The 26,633-nt window shown below is 42.6% G+C and overlaps 2 protein-coding genes across 3 annotated transcripts in view; both read right to left on the minus strand.

Annotated features, from left to right (window-relative positions):
* Positions 1 to 1,001: 1,001 nt before the first annotated feature.
* Positions 1,002 to 26,633, minus strand: part of LOC110511216 (uncharacterized) — a 101,349-nt gene continuing 75,717 nt past the window's right edge. The window contains exons 2-5 of one of the 2 annotated variants that reach the window (XM_090194876.1): positions 8,968 to 9,232; positions 8,436 to 8,533; positions 8,057 to 8,234; positions 1,002 to 2,847 (exon numbers count right to left, since the gene is read on the minus strand). In XM_090194876.1, the coding sequence (XP_090051002.1) occupies positions 1,772 to 2,847; positions 8,057 to 8,234; positions 8,436 to 8,533; positions 8,968 to 9,232 (1,617 nt within the window). In that variant the 3' untranslated portion in view covers positions 1,002 to 1,771. Of the gene's footprint in view, positions 2,848 to 8,056; positions 8,235 to 8,435; positions 8,534 to 8,967; positions 9,612 to 26,633 lie in introns of those variants that run through there. The other variant, XM_036947930.2, reaches the window with a different exon arrangement.
* Positions 18,384 to 25,209, minus strand: LOC110518116 (uncharacterized). Its single transcript, XM_090194969.1, has 4 exons — positions 24,716 to 25,209; positions 24,246 to 24,349; positions 23,933 to 24,110; positions 18,384 to 20,194 (listed from the first exon to the last, which is right to left on the minus strand). The coding sequence occupies exons 1-4, from the start codon at positions 25,089 to 25,091 to the stop codon at positions 19,032 to 19,034; spliced, it is 1,821 nt and encodes a 606-aa protein (XP_090051095.1). The 5' UTR covers positions 25,092 to 25,209; the 3' UTR covers positions 18,384 to 19,031.

A 26,633-nucleotide genomic window follows, 5' to 3' on the forward strand; every position in this document is an offset into this window, starting at 1 on the left:
AACATTCCAAACAATAATTTTATTTCCATTGTAGAAAGAATGCCACGAGTTTGTTCGGCTGTTATGTCTGCAAAAGGTTCTAGAAGAAAAAGAAACGCACACCTATTGAGGCGAGGTGCTGGCTAGCGGAGTAGAAAACTTGAAAACTCAAGAGAGCCGCACACTCTAGGAGCTCAGATGCGAAAATGTAATTACCAACAGCCAAGCTGTCTTCATCAGGGTATAATCACAAACACTGCGGGATGACTCGTTTATGTCATGTCAAAAGACACAGGTGTCTGTAATCATGGCCAAGAGTGGCCTAATATCATTGGTTAATTATCAAATATTAAAATGTCACACAAAGAACAGCATACAAACAACAAATGGATAGCATACGATCATAGATTAATTTGACTACACAAGCTTACAAACAATTACAATGGCAAAGTCACAATAATCACAAGAATGGCTTCAGATCAAAGTCTACGTTGAGACAGAAAGGGAGCAAGGGTCTTTAAGTTAAAGATCCAGGCAGCCTCTCGTATTAACAATAAATTATCAAGGTCACCCCCTCTCCTAGGGAGGGTGACATGTTCGATGCCAATATAACACAGAGACGAAATCGAGTGGCCTGTCTTGGAGGCATCCCGCAGTGTTTGTGATTATACCCTGATGAAGACAGCTTGGAGCTCCTAGAGGGTGATTATACCCTGATGAAGACAGCTTGGAGCTCCTAGAGTGTGATTATACCCTGATGAAGACAGCTTGGAGCTCCTAGAGGGTGATTATACCCTGATGAAGACAGCTTGTAGCTCCTAGAGTGTGATTATACCCTGATGAAGACAGCTTGGAGCTCCTAGAGTGTGATTATACCCTGATGAAGACAGCTTGGAGCTCCTAGAGTGTGATTATACCCTGATGAAGACAGCTTGGAGCTCCTAGAGGGTGATTATACCCTGATGTGCGGCTCTGAGTCAAAAAATGTTGATTACATTTAGATAAATAAAAAGATTCCATTATTTATTCATTTTGTCGCCAATTGTTTATTTGTTTGATGCTTTAATTTCAGAGTACATGAAAAAATTAGGTGTTCTAAAAGTTTTGAACAGTAGCAGGCTGGTAAGGCTAACGTTAGCAGGTTGGTAAGGCTAACGTTAGCAGGCTGGTAAGGCTAACGTTAGGTTGGTAAGGCTAACGTTTGCAGGCTGGTAAGGCTAACGTTAGCAGGCTGGTAAGGCTAACGTTAGCAGGCTGGTAAGGCTAACGTTAGCAGGCTAGTTAGCTAGAAACCTTGCAAGTTGATTTGTAACAATAAATTCATAAAATATTTGCTTGTTAGTTTGATGAAAATGTCAATTGAAACCAGTAGTCATGAGTGAAAATGATTGTTTAACGTAAAGTCATACATGTTAATGTATTTCTGGTGGAGTTTACTACCTAATTATCCCCAACATCATTCTGAGATAACAGTATATATGTACATTTACCCCCCAAAATATATGGGTAATTGGAAATTATGCAGACAATTACATTGATGGAATCTACAATCTATGATCAATAGTAAAGCTGATCATCCCCCAAGGACCGAGTTGAGGAAAAACTGCTCTAATTGGATTTTTTCTCTCAAATTGAGGACAGAGTACGATATACAAAATATGATATACGGAGTACGGAAAACACTGGAAAGTCAAGACACATTCAGAGTCTCTGGGGACTACTGACCCACCATGTATTGGACCTTTATCTGTCCCACTGTTCAGAAGCCTTCATCTTCCCGATGTCATACTGTTCAGAAGCCAACATCTTGATCTCCTCTGTGTTTTATCTCATGTTTTCTCATGTTACCTAACTCTGTAAAACTCTTTTCACAATGGGAGCAGTGGTAAGGCTTCTCCCCTGTGTGTATTCGTTCATGAGTTTTCAGGTTACACAAGTGGGTAAAACTCTTTCTACACTGGGAGCAGTTGTAGGGCTTCTCCCCTGTGTGTATTCTATCGTGTGTTTTCAGGTTACTTAAGTGGGTAAAACTCTTTCCACAATGGGAGCAGTGGTACGGCTTTTCTCCTGTATGCATTCTCTCATGTATTTTCAGGCTGCCTAACGTTGTAAAACTCTTTCCACACTGGGAGCAGTGGTACGGCTTTTCTCCTGTATGCATCCGCTCATGTATTTTCAGGCTCCCCAACATTGTAAAACTCTTTCCACACTGGGAGCAGTGGTGAGGCTTCTCCCCAGTCTGTATTCTCTCATGTCGTTTCAGGTCCCTTAACTTGTTAAAACCCTTTTCAAACTGGGAGCCGTGGTGAGGCTTCTCCCCTGTGTGTATTCTCTCATGTTGGTTCAGGTGGGCTTTCTGGTTAAAACTCTTTCCACACTGGGAGCAGTGGTAAGGCTTCTCCCCTGTGTGTATTCTCGCATGTTGTTTCAGGTATCCTTTCTGGTTAAAACTCTTTCCACACTGGGAGCAGTGGTACAGCTTTTCTCCTGTATGTATTCTCTCATGTATTTTCAGGCTCCCAAATGTTGTATAACTCTTTCCACACTGGGAGCAGTGGTAACGCTTCTCCCCTGTGTGTATACGCTCATGTGTTTTCAGGTTACATAACTGGGTAAAACTCTTTCCACACCGGGAGCAGTGGTAAGGCTTCTCCCCTGTGTGTATTCTCTCGTGTTGTTTCAGGTCCCTTAACCGGTTACAACCCGTTCCACACTGGGAGCAGTGGTAAGGCTTCTCCCCTGTGTGTATTCTCTTATGTGTTGTCAGGTTACGTATGTGGTTAAAACTCTTTTCACACTGGGAGCACTGGTGTCGTCTTGCTGGTTTGGACGTCCCTGGCTCTGGTTCCTCTGAGTCTGGTCTTTCTCCTGCCAAAGACAGAGTGTTTATTTAAATAGAGACATGAATGAAACCTCCACATGATAAAGGGTAAATCCTATTGAGATCCCTCAATAACCTGGGGCCAGTTTTAATCTTGGTGTGATTTTAAAACAAATGATGTTGTAGAGCTTCCTGGTAATTACTGCTATGTTTACATTACTTATTATTCTTTCTGTTTTAGAAATCAGAACACAAAAAAATTAAACAGTTCTCGGACACTGAAGACACAGACGTCGCTGGATTCCAATCGAGCAGGTGGTTCTAAATATATAACTTTCATAGCTGTATGATACAGAATGTGACGTACACACTTCCTTAAACATAAAATAAAGTAATTTTGTGTGGAAGTCCAAAGCTTGTTTTCACGCCAAAGACACAAAGCACATCAGTAACATCTCCCCGTTGTGGAAAGGGTTTCTTGGGATGTTACATACATTTTCTACATTTTGACTAATCGCTGATGTTATGACTTTTCGGGTAGAGTAAAAAGTCTGGTGAAATATTTTGGGGAGATGTTCCTAAAACTATATAGCCACATTACAAAATATGAAAAGGCTTGTTCATTCACATGTTATGAATTCGCTATGACATCATATGTTCCTAAAACTGATAGAAACTACACTGAACAAAAAATATAAACGCAACATGTAAAGTGTTGGTCCCATGTTTCATGAGCTGAAATAAAAGATTGCAGAATTTTGTTGCACAATGTTGCTTCTGTCCCTGGTAGTGAACATTTATCCTTTGCCAAGATAATCCATCCACCTGACATATCAAGAAGCTGATTAAAAAACATTTTCATTACTCAGGTGCACCTTGTGTTGGGGATAATAAAAGGCTACTCGAAAATGTGCAGTTTGTTCACACAACAATGCCACAGATCTCTGAGGGAGCGGGCAATTGGCATGCTGACTGCAGGAATGTCCACTGGAGCTGTTGTCAGGGAATTGAATGTACAGTACCAGTCAAAAGTTTGGACTCACCTACTCATTCAAGGGTTTTTCATTATTTTTTTACATTGTGGAATAATAGTGAAGACATCAAAACTAGGAAAAAACAATATGGAATCATGTAGTAACCAAAAGAAGTGTTAAACAAAGGAGTTCCCACACCCTTGCTTTCTCTCAACCAGTTTCACCTGGAATCCCTTTCCAACAGTCTTGTAGGAGTTCCCACATATGCTGAAAACTTGTTGGCTGCTTTTCCTTCACCCTGCGGTCCAACTAATCCCAAACCATCTCGATTTGGTTGAGGTTAGGGGGTTGTGGAGGCCAGGTCATCTAATGCAGCACTCTCCTTGGTAAAATAGCCCTTACACTACCTGGAGGTGTGTCGGGTCATTGTCCTGTTGAAAAGCAAATGACAGTCCAACTAAGCCCAAACTAGATGGGATGGCATATCGCTGCAGAATGCTGTGGTAGCCATGCTGGTTAAGTGTGCCTTGAATTCAAAATAAAATCACTGATATAGTCAACAGCAAAGCACCCACACCTACACACCATCACACCTCCTCCTCCATGCTTCACGGTGGGAACCACACATGTGGAGATCATCTGTTCATCTACTCCGCGTCTCACAAAGACATGATGTCACAAAGACACTTGGAACCAAAAATCTCAAATTCGGATTCATCAGACCAAAGGACAGATATCCACCGGTCTAATGTCCATTGCTCATGTTTCTTGGCCCAAGCAAGTCTCTTCTTCTTATTGGTGTCCTTTAGTAGGGTTTTCTTTGCAGCAATTCAACCATGAAGGCCTGATTCACACAGTCTCCTCTGAACAGTTGACGTTGAGATGTGTCTGTTACTTGAACTCTGTGAAGCATGTGTTTAGGCTGCAATTTCTGAGGCTGGTAACTCTAATGAACTTATCCTCTGCAGCAGAGGTAACTCTGGGTCTTCCTTTCCTGTGGCAGTCCTCATGAGAGCCAGTTTCATCATAGCACTTGATCGTTTTTGCGACTGCACTTGAAGAAACATTTTCCTGATTGACTGACCTTAAAGTAATGGACTGTCATTTCACTTTGCTTATTTGAGCTGTTGTTGCCATAATATGGACTTGGTCTATTACCAAATAGGGCTGTCTTCTGTATACCACCCCTACCTCATCACAACACTGTATACCCCCCCACCTCATCACAACACTGTATACCCCCCCTACCTGTATACCCCCCCTACCTCATCACAACACTATATACCCCCCCTACCTCATCACAACACTGTATACCACCCCTACCTCATCACAACACTGTATACCACCCCTACCTCATCACAACACTGTATACCCCCCCTACCTCATCACAACACAACTGAGTGGCTCCAACGCCAACTCCAATTAAGAACTAAATAAATTCCACAAATTAACTTAACAAGGCACACATGTTAATTGAAATGCATTCCAGGTGACTACCTCATGAAGCTGGTTGAGAGAATGCCTAGAGTGTGCAAAGCTGTCATCATCAAGGCAAAGGGTGGCTACTTTGAAGAATCTTAAATATACAATTTTACTCAATTTTGTTGCCAGCGGTTTAGACATTAATGTCTGTGTGTGGAGTTATTTTGAGGGGACAGCAGATTTACACTGTTATACAAGCTGTACACTCACTAATTTACATTGTTGCAAAGTGTCATTTCTTCAGTGTTGTCACATGAAAATATATACTCAAATATTTACAAAAATGTGAGGGGTGTACTCCCTTTCCCTCACTTTTGTGATATACTGTATATTTTGATTTGTTTAACACTTTTTGGTTACTACATGATGTGTTATTTCGTAGTTGATGTCTTCACTATTATTCTACAATGTAGAACATAGTAAAAATAAAGATAAACCCTGGAATGAGTCGGTGTCCCCACACTTTTGACTGGTACTGTACATTCCTCTACGCTAAGCTGCCTCCAACGTCGTTTTAGAGAATTTGGCAGTATGTCCAAACTGGCCTCACAAACACAGACCACGAATAACCGCCCAGGACCTCCACAGGAGGATCTCCACAGCCAATAGTGTTTTATTATGTAATCGATCACATGGGTTGAAAAGTGTTTTTTCTCTCAGATAATCAAACAATTCAAAGCCAAAGGCCTATAGCTTTAATAAAAGAACAAACACACTGCGGATTTCTGAATAATTCATTAACTGGCAAAGTAGCAAAGGGACGGCCGCATCCAGAAACAAGCCACAAGTCACGTGACACTACAGGGAGAGAGCAGCTGTTTCAGTACAGCACTACAGGGAGAGAGCAGCTGTTTCAGTACAGCACTACAGGGAGAGAGCAGCTGTTTCAGTACAGCACTACAGGGAGAGAGCAGCTGTTTCAGTACAGCACTACAGGGAGAGAGCAGCTGTTTCAGTACAGCACTACAGGGAGAGAGCAGCTGTTTCAGTACAGCACTACAGGGAGAGAGCAGCTGTTTCAGTATAGCACTACAGGGAGAGAGCAGCTGTTTCAGTACAGCACTACAGGGAGAGAGCAGCTGTTTCAGTACAGCACTACAGGGAGAGAGCAGCTGTTTCAGTACAGCACTACAGGGAGAGAGCAGCTGTTTCAGTACAGCACTACAGGGAGAGAGCAGCTGTTTCACTACAGCACTACAGGGAGAGAGCAGCTGTTTCAGTACAGCACTACAGGGAGAGAGAGAGGGAGAGCAGCTGTTTCAGTACAGCACTACAGGGAGAGAGAGAGGGAGAGCAGCTGTTTCAGTACAGCACTACAGGGAGAGAGCAGCTGTTTCAGTACAGCACTACAGGGAGAGAGAGAGGGAGAGCAGCTGTTTCAGTACAGCACTACAGGGAGAGAGCAGCTGTTTCAGTACAGCACTACAGGGAGAGAGAGAGGGAGAGCAGCTGTTTCAGTACAGCACTACAGGGAGAGAGCAGCTGTTTCAGTACAGCACTACAGGGAGAGAGCAGCTGTTTCAGTACAGCACTACAGGGAGAGAGCAGCTGTTTCAGTACAGCACTACAGGGAGAGAGCAGCTGTTTCAGTACAGCACTACAGGGAGAGAGCAGCTGTTTCAGTACAGCACTACAGGGAGAGAGCAGCTGTTTCAGTACAGCACTACAGGGAGAGAGCAGCTGTTTCAGTACAGCACTACAGGGAGAGAGCAGCTGTTTCAGTACAGCACTACAGGGAGAGAGCAGCTGTTTCAGTACAGCACTACAGGGAGAGAGCAGCTGTTTCAGTACAGCACTACAGGGAGAGAGCAGCTGTTTCAGTACAGCACTACAGGGAGAGAGCAGCTGTTTCAGTACAGCACTACAGGGAGAGACCAGCTGTTTCAGTACAGCACTACAGGGAGAGAGCAGCTGTTTCAGTACAGCACTACAGGGAGAGAGCAGCTGTTTCAGTACAGCACTACAGGGAGAGAGCAGCTGTTTCAGTACAGCACTACAGGGAGAGAGCAGCTGTTTCAGTACAGCACTACAGGGAGAGAGCAGCTGTTTCAGTACAGCACTACAGGGAGAGAGCAGCTGTTTCAGTACAGCACTACAGGGAGAGAGCAGCTGTTTCAGTACAGCACTACAGGGAGAGAGAGCTGTTTCAGTACAGCACTACAGGGAGAGAGCAGCTGTTTCAGTACAGCACTACAGGGAGAGAGCAGCTGTTTCAGTACAGCACTACAGGGAGAGAGCAGCTGTTTCAGTACAGCACTACAGGGAGAGAGCAGCTGTTTCAGTACAGCACTACAGGGAGAGAGCAGCTGTTTCAGTACAGCACTACAGGGAGAAAGAGGGGGAGCAGCTGTTTCAGTACAGCACTACAGGGAGAGAGAGGGGGAGCAGCTAATTCAGTACAACACTACAGGGAGAGAGAGGGAGAGCAGCTGTTTCAGTACAGCACTACAGGGAGAGAGAGGGGGAGAGCAGCTGTTTCAGTACAGCACTACAGGGAGAGAGAGGGAGAGCAGCTGTTTCAGTACAGCACTACAGGGAGAGAGAGGGGGAGCAGCTGTTTCAGTACAGCACTACAGGGAGAGAGAGGGGGAGCAGCTGTTTCAGTACAGCACTACAGGGAGAGAGAGGGGTAGAAGGAAAACTCCAATGGACTAGTTTCAATGTATGGAATCATTGGTTGTCCTGGTAACAGATACCAGTCTATCTTCCTGTCAAGTAACATAACTCTGCTGGTTGTCCTGGTAACAGATACCGGTGGGCAGATCTATTGTATTTGTTCAAACTGAACTACAGCACTTACTTTGATGTGTCAAATCTGATCCTTTCTTCTCTTCTCCTCCTCTCACAGTTCCACTCAGCCCCGTTGTTTTCCTGCAGTCCACCAGCAGCACAGACAACCTCTTTATACCCAGCAGTAAGGCGCTACCGGGAAAGGCATGACACGGGGACTCCAGGAGGGAGGAAGGGCTAGCGTTGTCCTGGTAACCACAAAGAGGGGACACAGACACATATCATTATGGATGCTGATGCCACTGTTGTCATAAAGTGATTTACAGAAACCCAGCCCAGAGCCCGATAGAGAAAGCTGTATGCTAGACCAGACCAAGCTGTATGCTAGACCAGACCAAGCTGTATGCTAGACCAGACCAAGCTGTTTGCTAGTCCAGACCAATCTGTACCATCTGGTGTTCTGATCTGGAGAGACTCTTCTCAGCCTTGCCAGCATCAGGATGTTGTTGAGGCTTCCCAGAGGATCCACGATAGTCATGTCTCTCTCCTGTGTGAATGAGAACATCAAACAGATGGTAAACTTATGATCTTCTATTACAATCAGAGTCTTACAAGAGGCATGACTATGTCTACAAAGGTCCTATAAAATATTGTTTGTGATGCAAATGTAAAAGGGTCGTTCCACTAAATGGCCTTTTCCGTCACTTTGATATTTTAAGTAGAGATTTTGTTTCAATATTGAATTTTAAAAGCCTGTTATACTAGATGAGGGGAACTTCAATATAGACAACATGGAGAATTCAATACATCTAATTGAAAAGTCCCTAAAATATATGAACCAATGGCAGATTGATCCTTTAACAATTCCTACAGTACTGAACAACATATTCAAGTGTAGAACTTCAGTAGAATGCCCCTTTAAAACCACACATTAGTTCAACAACGGGCATAGTTTGTGACCCTGTTGAAGACAGTACTCACTGGTGTTAATCTGATATTCTGTCTCTTCCTCTTTCACTGCCAAAACGTCTTCCCCCTTCACCTTTATTGAGATAGCATCCCCTTCCTCTCCAAAATGTTCATTATCTTCTTTCACTATAACAGCCTCCTCTTCCTCCTTTTTCATTCTGAAATATTCTTTCTCTTCTTTCACTATAACAGCATCTTCTTCCTTCACTATAACAGTCTCATCTTCCTCCTTTTTCATTCTAAAAGGTTCTTTCTCTTCTTTCACTGTAACATCCTCCTCTTCATCTTCCATGACAATGTTCAGCGCCAGAGCTTCTTTCTCCGAACGGCAAACCTCCTCTTCTTTAGCAGGGGATGAGTAGTTTAGTGAGCTCATGGTAAGGGATGGTAGCTAGCTAGCTAGTTAGCTATTATTAGCGACTTGCCTAGTGCTAACCTCAGTATCAATATATAACAAGTTTGCAAATTAGGTTACAGTTAACCAGTTAATGCGTCAACAGATTTGTGTTTAAAACACTGAGATTAGATAATGTACATTAAGATGATCTAAAGCGTCAATCTTTCAGTTTTATGTTGTCTAGCAAGCTAAAGAGGTGGTTGAAAGAGTAGCCGCCTTGTTGTTCCTGAAGAAGCGTCCGTCCAGTCCATTATACGTCACGGAAGAAGCAGCACCTGAAAGACGCCCATCGCCATCTGCTGTCTGGAGTGGGTAACGCAGTTTGGAAACAGTACACTTTTTGTATTGGAAAGAACGTCATAATAATTTAACAATGAGCTGATATAATTTCTCTTACGTCTTACAACTAATACTTTCCTGTACACAGACGTAGAAGCTTAATATGAATATGTAGATGATGCATAAATACTTCCATGAATAGGAAGTGTGTTTATACACATTTACTCTGTTAATTTTATATCTAGATGTGACCATACTATTCCCTTAAACCTACAATACAAAGCTACAACAGGTGTAGACATTACCGTGAAATTCTTACTGACAAGCCCTTAACCAACAATGTAGTTAAGAAAAATAAGAGGTAAGAATGTATACAGGAGGTACCGGTACAGAGTCAATGTGGAGGCTGTATACAGGATGTACCAGTACAGAGTCAATGTGGAGGCTGTATACAGGGGGTACCGGTACAGAGTCAATGTGGAGGCTGTATACAGGGGGTACCAGTACAGAGTCAATGTGGAGGCTGTATACAGGGGGTACCGGTACAGAGTCAATGTGGAGGCTATATACAGGGGGTACCAGTACAGAGACAATGTGGAGGCTATATACAGGGTGTACCGGTCCAGAGTCAATGTGGAGGCTATATACAGGGGGTACCAGTACAGAGTCAATGTGGAGGCTATACACAGGGGATAACAGTACAGAGTCCATGTGGAGGCTATATACAGGAGGTACCAGTACAGGGTCAATGTGAAGGCTATATACAGGAGGTACCAGTACAGAGTCAATGTGGAGGCTATATATAGGAGGTACCAGTTCAGGGTCAATGTGAAGGCTATATACAGGATTACCAGTACAGGGTCAATGTGAAGGCTTGCTCGTGTTTCTTGGCCCAAGCTAGTCTCTTCTTCTTTTTGCTGTCCTTGAGTAGTGGTTTCTTTGCAGCAATTCGACCATGAAGGCCTGATTCACACAGTCTCCTCTGAACAGTTGATATTGAGATGTGTCTGTTCATTCAACTCTGTGAAGCATTTATTTGGGCAGCAATTTCTGAGGCTGGTAACTCTAATGAACTTATCCTCTGCAGCAGAAGTAACTCTGGGTCTCAATAAAATGCTAATTAATTACTTAAAAATCATTCAATGTGATTTTCTGGATTTTTGTTTTAGATTCCGTCTCTCATGGTTGAAGCCTGCTATAGACCACCCTCTGCCCCCAGCTGTGCTCTGGACACCATATGTGAACTGATTGCCCCCCATCTATCTTCAGAGCTCGTGCTGCTAGGCGACCTAAACTGGAACATGCTTAACACCCCAGCCACCCTACAATCTAAGCTTGATGCCCTCAATCTCACACAAATTATCAATGAACCTACCAGGTACCTCCCCAAAGCCGGAAACACGGGCACCCTCATAGATATCATCCTAACCAACTTGCCCTCTAAATACACCTCTGCTGTTATCAACCAAGATCTCAGCGATCACTGCCTCATTGCCTGCATCCGTAATGGGTCAGCGGTCAAACGACCTCCACTCATCACTGTCCAACGCTCCCTGAAACACTTCAGCGAGCAGGCCTTTCTAATCGACCTGGCCGGGGTATCCTGGAAGGATATTGATCTCATCCCGTCAGTAGAGGATGCCTGGGTATTTTTTTTTAAATGCCTTCCTAACCATCTTAAATAAGCATGCCCCATTCAAGAAATTTAGAACCAGGAACAGATATAGCCCTTGGTTCTCCCCAGACCTGACTGCCCTTAACCAACACAAAAACATCCTATGGCGTTCTGCATTAGCATCGAACAGCCCCCGTGATATGCAGCTGTTCAGGGAAGCTAGAAGCCATTATACACAGGCAGTTAGAAAAGCCAAGGTTAGCTTTTTCAAGCAGAAATTTGCTTTCTGCAACACTAACTCAAAAAAGTTCTGGGACACTGTAAAGTCCATGGAGAATAAGAACACCTCCTCCCTGCTGCCCACTGCACTGAAGATAGGAAACACTGTCACCACTGATAAATCCACCATAATTGAGAATTTCAATAAGCATTTTTCTATGGCTGGCCATGCTTTCCACCTGGCTACTCCTACCCCGGTCAACAGCACTGCACCCCCCACAGCAACTCGCCCAAGCCTTCCCCATTTCTCTTTCTCCCAAATCCAGTCAGCTGATGTTCTGACAGAGCGGCAAAATCTGGACCCCTACAAATCAACCCGGGCTAGACAATCTGGACCCTTTCTTTCTAAAATTATCTGCCGAAATTGTTGCCACCCCTATTACTAGCCTGTTCAACCTCTCTTTCGTGTCGTCTGACATTCCCAAAGATTGGAAAGTAGCTGCGGTCATCCCCCTCTTCAAAGGGGGGGACACTCTTGACCCAAACTGCTACAGACCTATATCCATCCTACCTTGCCTTTCTAAGGTCTTTGAAAGCAAAGTCAACCAACAGATTACCGACCATTTCGAATCTCACCATACCTTCTCTGCTATGCAATCTTGTTTCAGAGCTGGTCATGGGTGCACCTCAGCCACGCTCAAGATCCTAAACGATATCTTAACCGCCATCGATAAGAAACATTACTGTGCAGCCGTATTCATTGATCTGGCCAAGGCTTTCAACTCTGTAAATCACCACATCCTCATCGGCAGACTCAACAGCCTTGGTTTCTCAAATGATTGCCTCGCCTGGTTCACCAACTACTTCTCTGATAGAGTTCAATGTGTAAAATCGGAGGGTCTGCTGTCCGGACCTCTGGCAGTCTCTATGGGGGTGCCACAGGGTTCAATTGTTGGACCGACTCTCTTCTCTGTATACATCAATGATGTCGCTCTTGCTGCTGGTGAGTCTCTGATCCACCTCTACGCAGACAACATCATTCTGTATACTTCTGGCCCTTCTTAGGACACTGTGTTAACAACCCTCCAGGCAAGCTTCAATGCCATACAACTCTCCTTCCGTGGCCTCCAATTGCTCTTAAATACAAGTAAAACTAAATGCATGCTCTTCAACCGATCGCTGCCTGCACCTGCCCGCCTGTCCAACATCACTACTCTGGACGGCTCTGACTTAGAATACGTGGACAATTACAAATACCTAGGTGTCTGGTTAGACTGTAAACTCTCCTTCCAGACCCACATCAAACATCTCCAATCCAGAGTTAAATCTAGAATTGGCTTCCTATTTCGCAACAAAGCATCCTTCACTCATGCTGCCAAACATACCCTTGTAAAACTGACCATCCTACCAATCCTCGACTTCGGTGATGTCATTTACAAAATAGCCTCCAATACCCTACTCAACTAATTGGATGCAGTCTATCACAGTGCAATCTGTTTTGTCACCAAAGCCCCATATACTACCCACCATTGCGACCTGTACGCTCTCGTTGGCTGGCCCTCGCTTCATACTCGTCGCCAAACCCACTGGCTCCATGTCATCTACAAGACCCTGCTAGGTAAAGTCCCCCCTTATCTCAGCTCGCTGGTCACCATAGCATCACCCACCTGTAGCATGCCCTCCAGCAGGTATATCTCTCTGGTCACCCCCAAAACCAATTCTTTCTTTGGCTGCCTCTCCTTCCAGTTCTCTGCTACCAATGACTGGAACGAACTACAAAAATCTCTGAAACTGGAAACACTTATCTCCCTCACTAGCTTTAAGCACCAACTGTCAGAGCAGCTCACAGATTACTGCACCTGTACATAGCCCACCTATAATTTAAGCCCAAACAACTACCTCTTTCCCTACTGTATTTATTTTATTTATTTTGCTCTTTTGCACCCCATTATTTTTATTTCTACTTTGCACATTCTTCCACTGCAAATCTACCATTCCAGTGTTTTACTTGCTATATTGTATTTACTTTGCCACCATGGCCCTTTTTTTGCCTTTACCTCCCTTATCTCACCTCATTTGCTCACATCGTATATAGACTTGTTTATACTGTATTATTGACTGTATGTTTGTTTTACTCTGGTGTAACTCTGTCCTTGTATGTGTCGAACTGCTTTGCTTTATCTTGGCCAGGTCACAATTGTAAATGAGAACTTGTTCTCAACTTGCCTACCTGGTTAAATAAAGGTGTTCTCAACTTGCCTACCTGGTTAAATAAAGGTGAAATAAATAAATTTTAAAAAAGTGTATCTATGATAAAAATGACAGACCTCTACATGCTTTGTAAGTAGGAAACACTGGCGATTTTGCAGGCTATCAAATACTTGTTCTCCCCACTGTATAGCCATATTATAAAGTATGAAAAGGCTTGTTCGTTCACATGTCATGAATTCACTATGACATGATATTTGTATACGTTTTGTTAGACTTTTATTATGTAATAGATCATATGGGTTGAAAAGTGTTTTATTAGAAAAGTATGAAAATCAAATTAAATATTATTATTCACGTGCCGAATACAACCGGTGTAGACCTTAGTGAAATGCTTACTTACAAGCCCTTCACCAACAATGCAGTTAAGAAAAATACTTGTAAAGTACAAAAAAAGTCCCTCTGACACCGCCTGCTATAGAAGTCCTGAGTGGCAGGAAGCTTGGCCCTAGTGATGTACTGGGCCGTACGCACTGCCCTCTGTAGTGCCTTGCACTACAAAATAGCATTCTCACTTTTTTTCATCTAGGCAAGTCAGTTAAAGAACAAATTCTTATTTACAATGACAGCCTATGAAAGTTTTTCAGATCTTACAGTTGTCTGCGCCAGACCCTAGCGTGAGAGAAAAGAGCGCTTCCCCTTAGTTAAATGGGGGCTATACATTTTCAAAATTAACACCTACATTTTAACACACGTTATAATTCAACATTTTTTTTACTATTTCTTCCAGATATAGGTGTCCTGTTAGCCCTGAACATTATCCGTTTCCAATTCCCCATCGCAAAGTCTTTTCCGCGCTCCGTCGAAGCTCTGTCCACTTTCCATCCAGGGAAAGATCCGCCTTCGACTTTGTTGTTCCTGGGTATGTCTCAACGATAACCGCGGCCATCGCCGTAATTGTTCCCGATTTTCGAAAAGACTGTCCAGCTTATTCATCAGTGTTCTGAAAATATGGTAATCGCGCCATTTAAAACTGAACATTATTTGAAAAAAATGTACATCCTTGCATGCTTTGGAAGATACATATGAACTGACCGTTTTCGAAGCATTTGCACTATCAAATTGTTCACATGCTAAAATCGTCACTCTGGAGTCCGGGGTATACGCCATTGAAGGGCCATTAGATCACTTCGGCCACAGACCTGTTCTTCCAACGCATATCCGGGCAACCTTGAAGCACTCAGGGCGCGTTCCATTTGACACAGCGCTAGTCTTATTTTAAGCCATTCTCTCATCCTTAGCGCTGGAGAAAAACTCTCGGGTTCTGCCCGATAAAAGGGTTGGGACACGCTGTCTGTGAATATCTTGACCGTAGATTCCTCCGGGCTGAATATGTAAGACATATGACCCTCGCTTGTACACAAAAATCCTTTAAAACATTCGGGAGCCTCACGCAAAACATCATCCAGGCTTTTGTCGTTGGATTCATGACATGAGCTGCAAAGCACTCCGATAATTGCCCTTGTAGACATATTTTAGATGTTTAATATTCAGGTCTTTATTTAAAAAAATGCTTGTTCTGGACATTTATAAGGCATATGCCACAGCCCAGGACATTCCTGCTTCATCAGATAACAAACATAAGGGCGATAAAACTGGGGGGTGGGGGGGTCATACCCTGTCCACAACTTCAAACACAACCCCCCCAGTTCAACCAGGCCCCTAGACATCAATCACCAGGACTACTTCAAAGGATGACATATAGCTATGAAATAACACACACCCCCTAACACGTGACCACTGGAACAGGGGGGACGGGGCGGGGGCACATATTCGGACATGCACAGGTCATCAATCAATCACTTTGCTGCGTGCCTCTACTTTAATCTCTCTCTCTGCTCAACAACACTGACTGTGAATCAATCTGGTTGATTCTTTGCTCAACAACACTGACTGTGAATCAATCTGGTTGATTCTCTGGTTGATTCTCTGCTCAACAACATGGACTGTGAATCAATCTGGTTGATTCTCTGCTCAACAACACTGACTGTGAATCAATCTGGTTGATTCTCTGGTTGATTCTCTGCTCAACAACACTGACTGTGAATCAATCTGGTTGATTCTCTGCTCAACAACACTGATCGCGTCAAACTTTGCTGTGTGTCCAGGCTGTCACTTCTGTCATCAGCTACTAACACCAGTGCTGCACCTTTGTCCTTGTCCCTGGATGACGTCTTCCTGCTCCCTCTTCCATAGTGAGAACACTGATGGCTCAACATGGTTTTCTGAGAGACTGGATGAAGGCATCCTGCTCCCTCTTCCATAGTGGGAACACTGCTGGCTCAACATGGGCTTCCTGGTTATGAAAGAAAGTGTGATGGTCAATGGTAGCCACTCTCATTGTTTGAAGCAGTTGCAGTCTTTGTTGGCATGTATCCAGACCCCAGAATGGTAGTAGAAAGGAGCCTGTTCCCCACATTGCTTCCTCACAATCATTGGCTGGATCGACCACTCCCCCACCTGACCACAGGACCAGTATTGCTGACTGATCTTCATTCCTACCGCCCTCATCACCACCCCTGAAGTCTCTTCACTGTCTGATCTTCATTCCCACAGCCTTCATCACCACCCCTGGAGTCTCTGCACAGAGTAAGTGAAGATAGTATAAGAAACCTCTCCCATTCTACTTGTCTATTATCTTTGTTTAGAAATAGTCATTTGTGTGACCTACTGATTTTCCCTACAATTTATTTTAAGGATTTAGAAATATAGAAATGGTAGAACCGGAAAGTAATATAAAAGGTGTGTACAGCAGTAGTTATATAGGATGATACTGGGCGGAGGCCGGCTAGAGGTGACTATTTAACAGTCTGATGACCTGGAGATAGACCACACATTAAGTATTGTGGTGGCAGCATCATGTTATGGGTATGCTTGTCACTGGCAGTGACTGGGGAGTTTATCAGGATCAAAATAAATATGAAAGGAGCAAAGTGTAGACTTTGTATAGGCACTGTACAGCCTTAACTGTGGAGTGACCCCATAAAATGGGTTATCAGCCAACTCAGTGACAACCACAGAACACAACTATGTATAGTTTACACAAATATGAGTCTCTTAGCTCTTTTTGCAGGACTTTGACTGTGATACATCACCCTCCATAACCAACCTATTGTGTGTATTGAACATTCATATTGGACAGCCTTACCTATAGAGTAGCACCACCACCCATCAGCCCATTCTCTTCTTGATGTCAAAGCTGCATTGTATTGCTGCTATAGGAGTTTATGATTAATAATCCTATTTACTTCAAGCCCCACTAAGATGTCACCATACTATTCATTTAAAGCCCCTGTGTCAGATATACATCATCAGAGTGGGAAACCAACTGACATGGAAACAATGGAGTAAATGTATCACTATCAGAGGGGTGTATTATGACATCAGATAGAACTACTCAGACATTCCAAATATCACTTGATTATCAGAGGGGTGAATTATGACATCATATAGAACTACTCAGACATTCCAAATCAGGCTTCATCCACATCATGAAGGTGGATATTGATCCAACCATTTCAAAAGTAATGACCGGGCTGACGGAAACAGGTTATGCCTGAATATTTTTATAAATGCTGACAGACGATATGTTAGTTTGTCTGACATGGTTGGGTCTTTTTGTGCCAGTATAAACGTTTTAGTGAGAAATGGCGATGGAAACTCCTTTATGTACAAATATTTATATATCAATGATGACTAATTATGTATACATTTCAATCAGGACTGACTAATCAGAATACTAGCGTGTTACTGTATATGTACTAACCCGAATACTATTATGTTACTGTATATGTACTAATCAGAATACTATTCTGTATTAGTATGAGTTTTCTTTCTTGATCCCAGTACTGAAAATAATGTGTGTGTGAATGTGGTCAAGAGTTTAGAACAATGACGGTCTGTTCCTTGGTACAAATGAATGAACTATATCTCCAAACTGACTAGAATGCTTATCTACACTAGCTGACCTTGGCTCAAGGCGAGGAGGGAAGGCTTGAGAACTATAGAGCCTTTCTACCAGTGTCAAGAAGAGACGGAACAATTAGAAAACGCTGACGTCATTTTCCGTTTATAACCTGTGGTAAAATGTGTACTCAGTACTCTCTTGAATAAACTCTGCTGTCTGATTTTAAGACTGGGCTCTGTCTATCATTATAGAATAAGGGAATTACAATTCCTTATGAATTGACAGAGTGTTTAATTTTAATTGGGTATTAAAACAGACAGCAATTTAATTCCTTCAACAAATAACCCTCATATCTGAGTTAACTTGGAGTCACGTGATGATATGTTGTGTGGTCCTCCCTCTAAAACTTGGAAAACCACGTAGTTTATTAGGCTACAGATGAAATAAGTTATGAACTTCACAGGGTGGTGAAACTACATGTGATGAGCTTGATGCTCCTTTCCAATACATTTTGAGGGTCTTAATCTGGTGACATGATGACCGATGCTTGGTTGCCATTTGACAAATAAAATAATTGCTCTCACCCATAATAATCTCATCAATCGGGTAACCACGTTTATTCAACCAGTGGGAGGTTTGTAATTGCCCCCAGGAAAGTCGAAAGAGGAACTCTTCATTGAGACAATGATAAACAGCAATCTGTGGGAGAGTTGTGGTGGATATTATAAAATAAGGAGTCCAAGTCAAACCCAGATTCTTTATTTCTGAGCTCAGAGAGAATAACAGAGTTACACAGCGTAGTGTAGACAGTCTGAATTCCTGAAGCATTGGGTGATGAGCACAATTTTATTTGTCACATACACATGGTTAGCAGATGTTAATGCGAGTGTAGCGAAACGCTTGTGCTTCTAGTTCCGACAATGCAGTAATAACCAACAAGTAATCTAGCTAACAATTCCAAAACTACTACCTTAATTATAGACACAAGTGTAAGGGGATAAAGAATATGTACATAAAGATATATGAATGAGTGATGGTACAGAGCGATGGTATCATCTCCTTAGTTTTGTAGGTCAAATATATGTTTGAGTATACCCTGTACCATTTAATTTCATATGGTAAAGACAGGTAAACACATTGTCAGTCAACAATATAAGACAACGGGAGCACTGTGTATGTTCTCTGATAAATTTTAAGCCAATGTGATGTGAAATATCAATATACACGCTAAGAGAAGTAATTTCTCTCTCCTGTGTGGATTCTCATATGACGTTTAAGTGATTGTTATGAGTAATATGTTTTCCCACAGTCTGAGCTTTTCTAAGTCTTCTCCTCTGTGTGCAGTTTAATGTGTTCTTTCAGGCTTCCTAAATGGGCAAAAGCTTTGCACCCTAGGAGGAGTGGTAAGGCTTCTGCCCTGTGTGTATTCTCTCATGTCGTTTCAACGTCCCTGATTGGCTGAAACACTTTCCACACTGGGAGCAGTGGTAAAGCTTCTCCCCCGTGTGTGTTCTCTCGTGTTGTTTCAGGTGCCATAACGCACTACAACCCTGTCCACATTGGGAGCAGTAGTAAGGCTTCTCTCCTGTGTGTATTCTCTCATGTCGTTTCAGTGTCCCTGAAAGGCCGAAACACTTTCCACACTGGGAGCAGTGGAAAGGCTTTTCCCTTGTGTGTATTCTCTCATGCTGTTTCAGCTCCCCCAAATGGTTGAAGCGCTTTCCACATTGGGAGCAGTGGTAAGGCTTCTCTCCTGTGTGTATTCTCTCATGGTGTCTCAGGGTCCCTAAACCGGTAAAACTCCTTCCACACTGGGAGCAATGGTATGGCTTCTCCCCTGTGTGTATTCTCTCGTGCTGTTTCAGCTCCCCCGACTGGTTGAAACGCTTTCCACATAGGGAGCAGTGGTAGGGCTTCTCTCCTGTGTGTACTCTCTCATGTCGTTTCAGCTCCCCTGAATGGTTGAAACACTTTCCACACTGGGAGCAGTGGTAAGGCTTCTCTCCTGTGTGTACTCTCTCATGTCGTTTCAGCTCCCCTGAATGGTTGAAACACTTTCCACACTGGGAGCAGTGGTAAGGCTTCTCCCCTGTGTGTATTATCTCATGTTGTTTCAGACCCCATAACCCGTTACATCCCTTTCCACATTGGGAGCAGTGGTAAGGCTTCTCCCCTGTGTGTATTATCTCATGTTGTTTCAGGTCCCATAACCCGTTACAACCCTTTCCACATTGGGAGCAGTGGCAAGGCTTCTCTCCTGTGTGTATTCTCTCATGCTGTTTCAGATGAAAAGGCCGTTTGAAACACTTTCCACACTGGGAGCAGTGGTAAGGCTTCTCCCCTGTGTGTATTATCTGGTGTTGTTTCAGGTGTGCTTTTTGGTTGAAACACTGTCCACACTGGGAGCAGTGGTAAGGCTTCTCCCCTGTGTGTATTCTCTCATGAGCTTTCAGGTGTGCTTTCTGGTTAAAACTCTTTCCACAGTGGGAGCACTGGTGTCTTCTTGCTGGTTTGGACGTCCCTGGCTCTGGTTCCTCTGAGTCTGGTCTTTCTCCTGCCAAAGACAGTGTTATTTTTAAATAGAGACCCAGATGAAACCACATGATAAAACAACCTTGCTACGAAGGTAAATCCTAAATCAGATCTCTCAATAACCTGAGGCCAGTTTTAACAATCTTATTACAAACTTATTTCATTCATCCTATTTTACAAGTCAGAACACAAAAACCTAGACAGTTCTAGGACACTGAAGACACAGACGTCGCTGGATTCCAATTGAACAGGTGGTTCTAAATATATAACTTTCATAGCTGTATGATACAGAATGTGACCTACACACTTCCTTAAACATCAAATAACTAAAGAAGTCATTTTGTGTGGAAATCCAAAACTTGTTTTTACATCGAAGATACAAAGCACATCAGTAACATCTCCCCGTTGTTGAAAGGGTTCGACACATTGCTGTTTAAATGGACCAATTTCTTATTTAGACATTCACAGATTTTCAACATTTTGATTATCGCCGATGTCATATTTTGGGTAAAGTAAAAAATAAGGTGAAATATTTGGGTAAATGTTCCTAAAACTGATAGTAACTACAATAAACAAAAATATAAACGCAACATGTAAAGTGTTGGATGTTTCATGAGCATCACTGTTAGTCAACATTTATTCTTTGCCAAGATAATCCATCCACCTGACAGGTGTGGCATATCAAGAAGCTGATGGAACAGCTTAATAAAAGGGGGTAATAAAAGGGTAATAAAAGGCTACTCGAAAATGTGCAGTTTGGTCACACAACAATGCCACAGGTCTCTGAGGGAGCGGGCAATTGGCATGCTGACTGCAGGAATGTCCACTGGAGCTGTTACGGAATTGAATGTACAGTACCAGTCAAAAGTTTGGACTCACCTACTCATTCAAGGGTTTTTCTTTATTTTTACTATTTTCTACATTGTAGAATAATAAAGACATCAAAATGATTAAAAAACACATGGAATCATGTAGTAACCACAAGTGCTAAATCAAAATATATATTTTATTCTTAAAAAGTTGCCACCCTTGCTTTCTCTCAACCAGCTTCACCTGGAATCCTTTTCCAACAGTCTTGTAGGCGTTCCCACATATGCTGAGAAATTGTTTTCCTTCACTCTGCGATCCAACTAATCCCAAACCATCTCGATTTGTTGTACAGGCTTCCATTAAAGAACACTCTTTGTGTTCCGTTAGACAGGTAGCTCTGGTGCGGCAGGTAGCCTAGTGGTTAGAGCGGTAGGCCAGTAACCGAGAGATTGCTGGATCGAATCTCTGAGTTGACAAGGTAAAACTGTGTCGTTCTGCCCCTGAACAAGGCAGTCCTAGGCCGTCATTGAAAAAAATAATTTGTTCTTAACTGACTTGCCTAGTTAAATAAAGGTTACATTTTAAAAGGAAAACTCTTTATCCACAATACAGCAGGGGGTGTAAAGCCATATGTTTTTTCAGCAGCAGACTATGATCGATAATGTCAAAAGCCGCACTGAAGTCTAACAAAACAGCCCCAACAATATTTTATCATCAATTTCTCTCAGCCAGTCAGTCATTTGTAAGTGCTGTGCTAGTTGAATGAACTTCCCTATAAGCTGAAAGTCTATATTTGTTTACTGTAAAATAGCATTGTATCTGGCCAAACACCATTCTTTAAATTTTCATGTAAGGGTTGGTAACAGGCTGATTGGTCGGCTATTTAAGCCAGTAAAGAGAGCTTTACTATTCTTGGGGAGTGGAATGACTTTAGCTTCCCTCCAAGCCTGAGGAAACACACTTTCTAGTAGGCTTAAAATAAAGACAAGGCAAATAGAACTGTCAATATCGGCCGCTATTATCCTCAATCATTTTCCATCCACGTTGTCAGACACCATGCCATTGTTGATTTTTTGACCCAAAATTCAATTGAAGGTGTTCCAAAGCTTTTTACAATCATTCTTCATGTCATTTATCTTTGTTTCATAGTGTAGTTTCTTCTTTTTATTCAGTTTAGTCACATGATTTCTCAATTTGCAATAGGTTTGCCAATGAGTTATTCAGCCAGACCTATATGCCATCTCTTTTGCCTCCCTCTTCATCATACCATTTTTCAATTCCTCATCAATCCACGTGGATTTAACAGTTTTTACAGTCATTTTCTTAATGGGTGCATGCTTATTAGTAACTGGGATAAGCAATTTCATAAACGTGTCAAGGGCAGCGTCTGGTTGCTCGTCATTACACACCACGGACCAACAAATATTGTTTCCATTGTTGAAATCGGCTAAACTTTGAACATGGAGACATTAAAGAAGTGATAGGAAGTGAAAGAGACTGGGTGTTATGTCAGAAGTTAATGGTTCTCTGAAGAAAGACAGATGGCTTCGGAATGTGTTGGGTGGACGAGAGGAGAGCAAAGTGTGAAACAGGGGAGACGAACATCTGTGGATTAGATGAAGGAGAGGTTGAGGTCAGGACAGATTCTCATCAGGGAGAAAGGTCTGGTATCCTGTTACTCTCTTTACTCTCTTCCTGTGGAACCATAAGATGTAAGGATTGGAGAGAAGGAGTGTCTTAAGTGAGACATATATCTGGATGGAACAAATGTTGGGTTGTCTGAATTACAGATGTACAGAACCTTTGGGAAAAATTTAACTTGGTTAAAGCTTCTCTAGTGTCCGTGAGTTATTTACTGTGAAAAAAAATAACCTAACAACATCTCAACAACATAGGAATCACCACAAACAATTGTATGATCTCTTATACAGAACATTAGGCCCAGCCTTTTGGAACTTTGGTTTTCCTAGATATGACTACTATATTGTGATCACAACAGCCGATGAATTTGGATACTGCTTTCAAACAAATTTCTGCAGCATTAGTAAAGATATGATCAAAATATGTTGATTCAATTTCTGTACTGTTTGTAAGTACCCTGGTAGGTTGATTGATAACCTGAACCAGGTTGCAGGTGTAACAGTATAACTTTAGACCGTCCCCTCGCACATACCCGGGCGCGAACCAGGGACCCTCTGCACACATCAACAACAGTCACCCACGAAGCATCGTTACCCATCGCTCCACAAAAGCCGCGGCTCTTGCAGAGCAAAGGGGAATAACTACTCCAAGTCTCAGAGCAAGTGACGTCACCGATTGAAACGCTATTTAGCGCGCACCAGCACTAACTAGCTAGCCGTTTCACATCCGTTACACAGGCACTTGTTACAGTTCGAAGCTTTCTCTTGAGTAGGCAGCCTGATCACAGCTTTCCTCCAGTATTAGTTAATTAATTAACAGTGTCTTGAGTTTAGTTTGCCTGTCCTACAGTCTTGTAAAGACAGGGGGGTTGACTGGGACAGGCAATGTAACATCCACAATGTTTTATGGAATGTTTTTGTAAAACAAGCACCTTATATCAGGTCATCTTGAAACTTTCCCTCTAAAGCTAACTTTCATCAAGGTTTTATATGGTCTATTGGTTTCTCTCTAAAGCTAACTTTCATCAAGGTTTTATATGGTCTATTGGTTTCTCTCTAAAGCTAACTTTCATCAAGGTTTTATATGGTCTATTGGTTTCTCTCTAAAGCTAACTTTCATCAAGGTTTTATATGGTCTATCGGTTTCTCTCTTTTCATTGGCAGAATCCTTTTTCAGTGTTATGATATTCATAACACCCATATACACCAGTCTAGCTTCCTGTCAACTAACAGAACTCTGCTGGTTGTCCTGGTAACAGATACCAGTGGACAGATCTATTTATTTGTTCAAACTAAACTACAGCACTTACTTTGATGAGTCAAATCTGATCCTTTCTTCTCTTCTCCTCCTCTCACAGTTCCACTCAGCCCTGTTGTTTTCCTGCAGTCCACCAGCAGCACAGACAACCTCTTCATACCCAGCAGTAAGGTGTTTCCGGGAGAGGCATGACACGGGGACTCCGGGAGAGAGGAAGGGCTAGCGTTGTCCTGGTAACCATAAAGAGGAGACACAGACACATACCATTATGGATGCTGATGTCACTGTTGTCATAAACTGCTTTACAGAAACACAGCCCAGACCCAGATAGAGCAAGCTGTATGCTAGACCAGACCAAGCTGTACCATCTGGTGTTCTGATCTGGAGAGACTCTTCTCTGTCTCGCCAGCATCAAGATGTTGAGTCTCCCCAGAGGATCCACGATAGTCATGTCTCTCTCCTGTGTTAACGAGAACATCAAACAGATAGTGAACTTATTACCATCATCAATTATTACTGTCTATTACAGTCATAGGGTCTTATCAGAGGCATTAATATTAATAAATTAATTGGGTGCCTTTTGTGTCCCTTTGATATTTTAAGTATAAATTATGCTCCATTATTACATTTTAAAAGCCTGTTATATATAATTAAATCTCATTTAAAAGTCCCAAAAATACATGTAGCAATGGCAGATTGACCCTTTAACAATTTATATAGTACTGAACATCACACTTAAGTGAATAACTTAAGTAGAATGCAGCTTAAAAACCACACATTAATTCAACAACTGCATAGTTTGTGCCCCTGTTTTTAAGACAGTACTCACTGGTGTTAATCTGATATTCTGTCTCCTCCTCCTTCACCTTTACTGAGATAGAACCTTTTAGAGAGGAAGAGTATGCTTTCTCTTCTTTCCCTATAACAGCCTCCTCTTCCTCCTTTTTCATTCTGAAAGGTTCTTTCACTGTAATATTCTCCTCTTCGTATTTCACGACAATGTTCAGCGGCAGAGCATCTTTCTCTCCTTTCACTGTAATATCCTCCTCTTCGTCTTTCACGACAATGTTCAGCGGCAGAGCATCTTTCTCTCCTTTCACTGTAATATCCTCCTCTTCATCTTTCACGACAATGTTCAGCGCCAGAGCTTCTTTCTCCGTACAGCAGACATCCACTTCTTTAGCAGGGGATGAGTAGTTTAATGAGCTCATGGTCAGGGATGTTAGCTAGCTAGTTAGCATTAGCGAATAGCCTAGTGCTAGGCTCAGTAACAATCTTTAACAAATTTGCAAATTGAACAAGCAAATTAGGTTCAAGTTAACGTCAACTGAAATGTGTTTTAAACACTGCGATTAGCTAATGCACATTAACATGGCCTAAAACGTCAATCTTTCAGTTTTTATGTTGTCTAGCAAGCTATCGAGGTGGTTGAAAGAGTTGGCGCTTTGTTGTTCCTGAAGAAGCGTCCCGTCCAGTACATTATACGTCACGCAAGAAGCATCACCTGAAAGACGCTCATCGCCATCTGCTGACTGGAGTGGGTAACGCAGTTTGGAAACAATAGTTACAACACTTTTTGTATTGGAAAGAACGTCATAATAATTTAACAATAAGCTGATATATTTCCTCTTACGTCTTATAACTACTACTTTCCTGTACACAGACGTAAAAGCATAATATGAATATGTAGATGATGAATAAATACTTCCATGAATAGGAAGTGTGTCTATACACATTCACTCTGTTAATTTTTTACACAAATTATCAATGAGTACCTCCCCAAAGCCTTAAACACGGGCACCCTCATAGATATCATCCTAACCAACTTGCCCTCTAAATACACCTCTGCTGTTATCAACCAAGATCTCAGCGATCACTGCCTCATTGCCTGCATCCGTAATGGGTCAGCGGTCAAACGACCTCCACTCATCACTGTCAAACGCTCCCTGAAACACTTCAGCGAGCAGGCCTTTCTAATCGACCTGGCCGGGGTATCCTGGAAGGATATTGATCTCATCCCGTCAGTAGAGGATGCCTGGATATTTTTTTAAAATGCCTTTCTAACCATCTTAAATAAGCATGCCCCATTCAAGAAATTTAGAACCAGGAACAGATATAGCCCTTGGTTCTCCCCAGACCTGACTGCCCTTAACCAACACAAAAACATCCTATGGCGTTCTGCATTAGCATCGAACAGCCCCCGTGATATGCAGCTGTTCAGGGAAGCTAGAAACCATTATACACAGGCAGTTAGAAAAGCCAAGGTTAGCTTTTTCAAGCAGAAATTGGCTTCCTGCAACACTAACTCAAAAAAGTTCTGGAACACTGTAAAGTCCATGGAGAATAAGAACACCTCCTCCCTGCTGCCCACTGCACTGAAGATAGGAAACACTGTCACCACTGATAAATCCACCATAATTGAGAATTTCAATAAGCATTTTTCTATGGCTGGCCATGCTTTCCACCAGCCTACATCTACCCCGGTCAACAGCACTGCACCCCCCCACAGCAACTCGCCCAAGCCTTCCCCATTTCTCTTTCTCCCAAATCCAGTCAGCTGATGTTCTGGCAGAGCGGCAAAATCTGGACCCCTACAAATCAACCCGGGCTAGAATATCTGGACCCTTTCCTTCTAAAATGATCTGCCGAAATTGTTGCCACCCCTATTACTAGCCTGTTCAACCTCTCTTTCGTGTCGTCTGAGATTCCCAAAGATTGGAAAGCAGCTGCGGTCATCCCCCTCTTCAAAGTGA

This window comes from Oncorhynchus mykiss, chromosome 13, assembly GCF_057628025.1.
Source record: "Oncorhynchus mykiss isolate SJ-2025 chromosome 13, ASM5762802v1, whole genome shotgun sequence".
NCBI lineage: Eukaryota > Metazoa > Chordata > Actinopteri > Salmoniformes > Salmonidae > Oncorhynchus > Oncorhynchus mykiss.

What these genes read in the sequence shown, in the direction of transcription:
- LOC110518116 (XM_090194969.1), bottom strand. Translation starts at nt 25,091, where the DNA reads ATGAGCTCATTAAACTACTCATCCCCTGCTAAAGAAGTGGATGTCTGC. An exon ending in GGAGACAGAATATCAGATTA is followed by an intron (nt 24,350 to 24,715) that starts ACACCAGTGAGT and finishes TTGATGTTCTCG; the next exon opens with TTAACACAGGAGAGAGACAT. An exon ending in CCAGATCAGAACACCAGATG is followed by an intron (nt 24,111 to 24,245) that starts GTACAGCTTGGT and finishes TATGGTTACCAG; the next exon opens with GACAACGCTAGCCCTTCCTC.